Below are 8,825 nucleotides of genomic sequence, written 5' to 3' on the forward strand. Positions count from 1 at the left end.
GCCACGCGCGGACTCTGCGACATCATATGTTGTCATTCGTACCGGGGACATTCTTTTAACGACGACATACGTTGTCTTTAGTCGTTTAAAGGTTAAGAAACACTGTTCTAGGGCACACATTACTAGATTTAAAATTCCCATGAAAGTATATGACACTCAAAAACACAAAAATGAGTACTGACAAATATGTACATAATGTCTTTTTTACTTTGGTGAAACTTGTGTATGCAAAATTTTCATATTAATTAGTAATACTTACTCTACACTCCTCACAGTGAAAGAATACTATTTCTCTGCACTTTTAGAGTGAAAGAAAAATTACTGAAAACCAACTGCAGATACAATGAAACCTCACTAATTTGGAATTTGGGTTTATTCTACAAATTAAATGAGACACATACAAACACTCTGTAGTCAAAACAGATCTGTTTCTGCTAAAATAGGCTGTACATACAACACCACCAGTGTGCTTCAAAAAGTTAACTGATAAAGTTTAAAAAACATTTCATATTTCCTAATAAATAAAACATAAAGGTAAAGTTGTCCTTCTGTTAATGTGTTAATTAATTAAACAGTCCATGCCATGAAGATGTATTGGGGAGCGAATATATAGCTCCATAATTCTTGACCTTGACACTAGATGGAGGTGATTGGTCAGCTACATGCCCCAGCCACTTTACCCCCTAGGGAAAGAGCCCCCAGTACCCATTGAATAGGAGGCTGGGTGGGCCCCAGGGCTGGTCTGAATGCTGGGGAGAAAAGAAAAATCTTTTGCCCCTGCTGGGAATTGAACCCTGGCCATCCAACCCATTGCCTGTTGCTATACTGACCGAAATATTTTCAGATAACTGATAATAATTTTAATTTTATCTTATAATCCATTCTAAATGAAATCACATGCTACACTGTAATTCATAAAAGCAACTTACTATCCCATTTTATAATGTGACCTGCAGTAATGTTAAGTTAGCTGTATCACCAACCTGGCTGGTCAGTCTCTTGAATATATCCTTCTTGGTCTTCTCTACTTTGTTGCCCTTCTGGTTGGTGGACAGTATCTTCTCATCGAGTTTCTGCAGCTCTTGGGGGTTGCAGTTGGGTATCTGATTCATAACCTTTTGTTAAAAAGAAATTATTATGCATTATTACAAGACATTCGATTATTAATATTAACAAGGTATGATCATGCAATGTAATGTAATGTGTCTGGAGTAGATACTTCCATGGTAGCGCAATAACAGTGGGCCGTTGTGTAGGAATTGCAGAAACAATGACCGCGTTTCCCCGGAGATGAACAACAGAAGGCCGCTGAGTAACAACGGATGAGACAAAACTCGTTTCCAGCGTATAAAGAGTGTTCCCGAAGCAATGGATTGCCAAACACGTGAGATCGAACCTTGGCGAGGGGTCTCCTCTACTGAGTCCGCAGAACACCTACATAAGCTGAGAGCCACAGACAGCAACAACACAGTTGGAACCAAGTCGCCACACGACACAGCTGGAAGATAGCTGCTGCAGCATACAGTTGAAGTTATAACAATTGTAGGGTGTGTAAGAGTGAATGTCCAATAAAGATCTGCTAAATCTGAGACCCAGGTAAAGTTATTTGTTGTATGACATACCCAACACGTGACAGTAATAAGCATTTTGGCAAACACTGCAATTGCCATCTTCAGAGATGATGTTAACTTTGAAGATGATAACTGCAATGTCTGTCAGAATGGAAAACCTTCAACTTTCTTTGTGGCTTATTCCCCAAAACTGAAGTTCTCCAGCCATAAAATCTTAAGGAGAAACATCTTAAAATTCATGATCACCCTTGAACCTGTGATGTTGCTCACATCTTGGACCAGGACATAAACTACTGCTCTTCAAATGTTTAACACAGTAAGGCTATTAGGAACATGAAATTAGTAATTATAAAATTCAGGAATCCATTTCTGTGCCTGGTTTCCACTAAACACATTAGATCATGACATTTGTTCACTATATGTGTATGCCATCCAAAACATCTGCCAATGATTCTGCCTACAATTCTGACAGTTCCTGGCAAAATTTGATGTCAGCCCACTGCTCAGTGTAATCCATTTCCTTCACTTTGAAACTTTCCACATAACACAATATCCTCTGAGACCAAGAAGTATATTTAGGTTATGTTTCACTTTATCCAATCTGTACAAATATTCAATTTAGTAAAACTGTGGTCATGGTTTGGTTATAAATACCAACTGCCTCTGTGGTCTAGTAGTCAGAGTTCCTGGCTACATATCTTGAGGTCAGGGTTCGATTCCCAGCGCTACCAGATTTTCTGAGAGGTACTGGGTCTGGAACGGGGTCCACTGAGCCTCGTGAGAATAATTGAGGAGCTATTTCAAGGAAATAGTGGCTCCGGTCTAGAAAACCGGTATTAATGGCCATGGGGATCCGTTGTGCTGACCATGTGACTTCTCTATCCGCTAATGTTGGCACTAACTTTGCCGACAAGTGGCAGTCAATCAGTTGGTATAGTTCAACTGCGGACTACAGCCATGGAGTTTGTTTGTCTGTTGGTTATAAATACCAAATTTCAGCGAAATTTGTTCTTCCAGAGCAGAGGGACTGTATGCAGGCAGGCAGACAGACAGAAACACTAAGAGGCACTCACATACATAAACAAAAGAAACTCCGTGGGCTGTAGTCCACAAGCTAACTATACCAACTGAGCGACTGCCACTTGTCGGCGAAGTTGGTGCCAACTTATGTAGATAGAGGGTGTCACGTAGTCAGCGCAATGGATCCCCATGGCCATTAATCTCGGTTTTCTGGACCAGAGCCATTATTTCCTTGAAACAGCTATTCAGTTATCCTCACGAGGCTGAATGGACCCCGTTCCATACCCACTACTTCTCAGAAAATCTGGTGGCGACGGGAATCGAACCTGGACCTCTGGATCTGTAGCCAGAAACTCTGACCACTCGACCACAGAGGTGGTCCACTCACACACATATGGTGGATAATTATATTCATAAAAGCACAAGCTTGCACATACCTCTACAATATTGGGGAACGATGGACGAAGTATTTCATAAAGCTGAGCCCCCAATGCAAGCAGTGAACCTAGATTAGATTCATGCTGTCCATGTAATTGAAGTGCTTGCAGAACACAGGCCATGATATGTGCCGCCACATCAGGAGTTAAGCTGCCATCACTAGAAAGCTGACGCACCATTGGACCAGTCAGGTTTGCTGCCTTCAAGCTTGCTGTGGAATCATTCCAGCAAAGAGCCCTGTCGAAGACACCAACTCTCGTAACTTGCAACAAAACCACTCATTCAATTCCATACACCATATTTTTACTTAATAAGCTATCGAATTAGAGAAATTACCAGTTAATTGCATAAAAGCTGGTTTTCTGCTCAATTTCTCCTCCAAAACTGATCTACCACCTTTAATCAATGCCAATAAAATTACTTACAACATATTATACTATCACATATTCATGTGCTTCAATTATTTAGTGATTTCTAGAGATTTTCAGCAAGTGAGGAGATTATAAATATTGTCATGCATATGAGTGACTATAGATGGGGTCTGGATTGGTGAATAGATTTACTGACCACTTATACGATGACGACTCATGATTACACTAACACACAGACTAGTGTCCTCAGTCTGTTACCGTCTCCACTACCCATTTCCTGGCAACAGATTTTAACACAGGAACCGTAACACTCACTGAATTACACACTCCAAATATCACACATAAAGTCTTCTCTTCACAGCCTCCCATACAGAACTGTCTCTCAACTGACAACTTCCTGGGTGGCCTCAACTGTCTTGAAGATAAGTTCTTGGCACTGCTTATGCAGGAAACACAGCCCCTCTATCACTGTAGAGACATGTTTACCATGCCGAACTACACAGAACACGCCATTATTTTATTGTTGTGTACGTGTATGCTGCAGGTATTATCTAGCAACAACTGCTGTTTAAAGAGTCACTTCTTAGAAACGGGTCAACACATCACACTGCTCCCTCCTTAAGGCTGCAGGCAAAATACAGAAAGCGATGGAGAACATATGTGGAAGGGATGGAGGATATCAGACTACCTAGGAAAGCGATGCAATACAAATCTTGGGGGTAAAAAAAAAGTTGGGAGACTTGAAACAAGGTGGTTAAATCATAACTGAAACAGGCTCTAGTGGGCTAAATCTTGACAGTACAGAAGAAACACCTGTGTTAAGCTTCTCATGCATAACACATAAACTATTCTTACGTTATATGTATCTCTGTTGTGAAGCAACAAGTATAAAAGAGGGCAGGACTGCTAGTCAGTACATCATATATATGTAGCTTGTTTCTGTAGTCAGTTAGGCTATTTTAAAGGAATGAAACAGATGACAGCGCAGTACACCAAGGTCAGGGTGGATAAACTATATAAATAATAAAAGTAAACATAAGATGGTCCTAAGTTCATAATTTACTTATTTCTAATGTCTATCATAAAAACCAGCTATAACAAATAAATGATGGATAAATTAAGCAATGTGGAAACTCAAGAGTTGAAAAGTTATTTTAAATCTGACCTTTACACATGCTTAATATGAACATCTATATTACCTGAGAACGCACAAAGTGACTGATTGACAAGTTGCTTCATTTCTCAGTGTAAGTGTTCCAAGCTCACTTACAACCTCTGCTTGAAGGCTGGCTGTATTTGGGCGTGTACACTCCGCATCATCTTGTTCCATGGCATTACATACCACTTCACTACTTCCTCCTACAAGAACCACTTTCAAGACATCCAGGTACTCACGAGTAACTGTGCGATTCAACATATCTTCCAGCATTTCCTGTTTTCAGGGAAAAATTGTTCAGAAAATATGGTATATTAATGATAAATACTGCACTTACTAAAAGAAAAGATTTATTCACCTTGATTTTCAATCAAAAACAGGAGATTATGTTACATTCATGAAGAAGAAATGCATAATAACAAATGCAACTATAAGTCCTGAGAAGACACACAATCGATAACTGTATATCTCAATGTGCACTTATCCACGCAGTATAGCATCAACTTACTTACTTACTCATGGAGCTGAGCCCTTCCGCAGGAGCTGCAAATTCTGCAGCTACACCAGAACTTCCCTGCATTTTATGGAACCCGGAGGTTTATTACCATGTTCACAAGAGCCCTCCATTCGTCCCTATCCTGAGCCAGATCAATCTAATCCATACCATCCAATCCTATCTCTCTAAGATCCATTTTAATATTGAATTATTTCAAAAGCAGTAATCATGAGATTTTGGTTTCCATTTCCACCAAAATGACATGTAGGCCATGCCATAGCTCAAGCGGTTAGTCGCTGGCTTCCCACCGTGGCGGCCCGGGTTCGATGCCAGGTCTGGACAAGTGGGATTTGTGGTGGACAAAGTGGCACTGGGGAAGGTTTTCTCCAAGTACTTCAGTTTCCCCTGCAAATCTTCATTCCACCAATTGCTCCACAATCACCCTCACCTGTCATCCGGGGCTGGTACAATAGGCCAGAAGTGGCTGTAGTACAAGGGAACTAGTCCCACCCCACTAGCAATAAAAAAAAATGACAAGTAGTTTATTCAGATCTGTATCTGAACCACGACCATGCTTCTGCATTTGATGTTCATCTTGTACTGCCAGAGAGGATGATCAATAAGACATGAATCTATGTACAACATAAAAATATGTTTTGAAAGGAAACATTCTCATATAAAACTTATGGATACCACAGTCACCAGATGTCAAATTTGTGGATACAGCTGTCCACTGTGATGATAATTAAGAACTTTTTTAAGGTATGACATAGACCTCTGAGCAAAATTAGGCAAAGTTTCCCACCCAAATAGTTTCCCCTTCCAGTACTGGTGCTCACTATCAGCCCCGTTCTGCCAGCGAGGTCAGCCCTCTCTGGCAGTGGTCCCCAATACTTCCCCATCTACCGGAAGAATTGGAAACTATCTGGGTGGGAAACTTTGCCTAATTTTGCTCAGAGGTCTCCTAGAGACATGAGGATCGCCGTAAATCTACAACACGGGACACAGGGCTTAGAGTCCCTCCCGGAGGACTTGTTCCATGAATTTTTCCGCCCTTAAAAATTCCACTACCTCCGCCGGGTTTGAACCCATGTACCTTGAGTCATGAGGTGGGAACGTTACCCCTAGACTACGGAGGCTGCTAAGAGTCACACTTTTATAGTAAGGTAGAGTAAAGGGATACCTGTTACAGGCCATGGAGGCCCATAGGGTTGAGATGTTGAGGCTCCCACATTTTCTAGACAATCGGCTCATAGATGGCGGCAAGGTTGTCAGCCCTACGCACCAGCCGCCCTTTACCCCCAAGAATATTCCAAGAATACTCCTGGTATTCATTTCTGTTAGAGGCTGTGTCAACCCCAGGGCCATAGTGTGGCTAGAAGGATTGGGTCATTTGAAAAAAATCTTGAACATGCGACCTTCAAGCTTGGAGCATAGTGCCTCAACCAATTACACTACTGCATACCCCCAACATTTACAATAACTGAAAAGGTAGCTGTTCCTGTGCTTAATTAAATACCACACCAACAAAATGCATGGCTGGGTGGGTTCCTGAGTCAGTTTAGACAGAGTGGGGAAGAGAAAATTTTCTTGCTCCTGCCAAGAATCAGTGATCAATATAATAAGCTGAATTCCTCAGCCCATCCACCCTGTAGTCTGTCACTATTCTGATTGAGTTTCCCTAACCAGCACCTACTGAATACAGTTAGATTAATAAGTCACATGATGCAAATATGAAGGACCATACAGAAGCAACAGACTATCCTGACATGCAGATACTTTCATTCTTCCAAATTACATATGATGCCATCAGGTATGCTAAAGAGCCTCAGACCCTAGCAGTAAATCACTTTTTGGACCAGTGTGCAGTGATGAAGTACAGAAAAATTGGACTGGATTTAGCTTTCCATTGCATAAGCATCAGTACCCATATGCCATATAAAATTTAATATTTCTATTTAAATTGTCCATCTTTTTAAATTATGTATATTTCTGTTCTGTTATGAGGTCATTCAGCTGGTCAAGAAATTCCCTGTCTTTCACAGAACCTGTGTGATCATATGGAGAAGCCCAACACTGGAACCTTTACTGAAACAGCTGAATCCTGTCCACATCCTCATATCCTATATTTTTACAAGATCCATTCTACTGTTATCGTGAAACCTACATCTAAATCTGACAACCCGTCTTTTCCTTTCAGGTTTCATAAAATTTTTATATTCATTTCTTGTATCTCCCATGTATGCTGCATATCCTTCCTATTTAATCCTCCTTGATTCTGTCATCCTAATATCTGGTGAAGTGTATGAATATGGGGCTCTTCCTCATGTTATGTTCTTTAGTCTCCTCAATTTCTCTAAGATATTATGGAATTTCATAAATAATGAACGCAGACTTTAGAAGATCACATACGTGTGTGCTGCCATGCATACAAAACACCCAGTACATCAGAACACTCACCTGGGTATCAGTGTTTTCTTCATCCATTCCACCAGACTCATACAACTGTGCAATGTACTGCCATTTGTCATTAAGATGACTGAACACTGAAAAATGAGTCACTTTTTTAAATTTCATGTTTATTCATCATGACAATCTTACACAACCAAAACAAGCTGCCACACTGGCTATTATTCATTTGGGATTTTCTTGAAATAAACTGTACTGAAATAATCATATTGTTCATTTATTATTAAAGTATTCTGGGCTATAATGATACTGCTTTCAAACAATGTTCTATTATTAATTACCATGAAGCCACATAACAATTGCGTTACGCATCCAATAACTGGCAAGCAATGGAAGAGTGTGAATGCTTTAGTACTAAAAAAAAATTATGGTCTCCTTGAAATTAAAACGGACAGACAGAAAGAGGAGGAGGAGGAGGAGAGAAATTAAAATGGTCTTACATGTTTTTCCATCTAATATAAACTATACAAACTTACTGTATGGGCATATGTGAGCCAGTATTGGAAGAAGCACAGATTCATAACATACTGGTGGGCATGAACACACAAAAGGCCTGAGGAATGATCGTACCAGAGGCCGCAGACGATAGTCTGGCACGACCTGTAATGAAGTACATCAGGCTTACTACTAACACAAAGTGCTGTTAAGATACAATTAAAAAGTACCTGTGATGAGCAATGGAGAGGAAATATATATCTACAAGTAGTAGTACAATATTACAGTGAACTTCATCAAACATCAAATTTCATTATAAACAGAGATTTTCAAAACGTGAACACATGGGAAAAATGAATATTAACTCTTTGACTGGCGCAAAGGGTATTTAAATCCCACCCCTGTCCTGGCAGGCCCTTTAAACCTTATGTTGCTAAAATGCATGTAGTTACTTTTTCCTAAACAACTTCAACAAAAATTGGTTTTTAAAAACGAACTTTTCAGGAACTAATTAAAAGACAATATTTTATGCAATAAATGCCTTTCCATACCTCTTTATTAGTTTTTCTTTGTGTGATAAACATTGAAACCTGAAATTTTGCAGAGAGCCACACCACAGCCTGCACATATGACACTTGTTTCTTTTCTAATCTTGTGCTTAGCACTCACGCGACACTTTCTCAGGGCACCATTCTTCTTGTTACTGGGAGGAACATGGACCATTCTGTGAATTTTCAGGCCACCCTCTAGACGATTTACTGGCTCTTACACTGGTGGTCTTTTCAAGGTCGAGGGCGGAGGCGTGACTGCACTCTAGTCTGACGCAATAGATTCTTCATCCACTTCATTCCTTGACTCTTCTCCCTCTC

General features: G+C 40.2%; 1 protein-coding gene across 1 annotated transcript in view; it reads right to left on the minus strand.

The window, feature by feature from the left end:
- The window catches only part of LOC111869755 (exportin-5), a 30,333-nt gene that overhangs the window by 4,029 nt on the left and 17,479 nt on the right, over positions 1 to 8,825 (minus strand). Inside the window, exons 11-15 of the mRNA XM_023861497.2 lie at positions 7,998 to 8,121; positions 7,513 to 7,598; positions 4,600 to 4,832; positions 3,029 to 3,266; positions 984 to 1,115 (exon numbers count right to left, since the gene is read on the minus strand). Coding sequence (XP_023717265.1) covers positions 984 to 1,115; positions 3,029 to 3,266; positions 4,600 to 4,832; positions 7,513 to 7,598; positions 7,998 to 8,121 — 813 coding nt within the window. The remainder of the gene's footprint in view (positions 1 to 983; positions 1,116 to 3,028; positions 3,267 to 4,599; positions 4,833 to 7,512; positions 7,599 to 7,997; positions 8,122 to 8,825) is intronic.

Source organism: Cryptotermes secundus, unplaced genomic scaffold (genome assembly GCF_002891405.2).
Source record: "Cryptotermes secundus unplaced genomic scaffold, Csec_1.0 scaffold93, whole genome shotgun sequence".
Taxonomy (NCBI): domain Eukaryota; kingdom Metazoa; phylum Arthropoda; class Insecta; order Blattodea; family Kalotermitidae; genus Cryptotermes; species Cryptotermes secundus.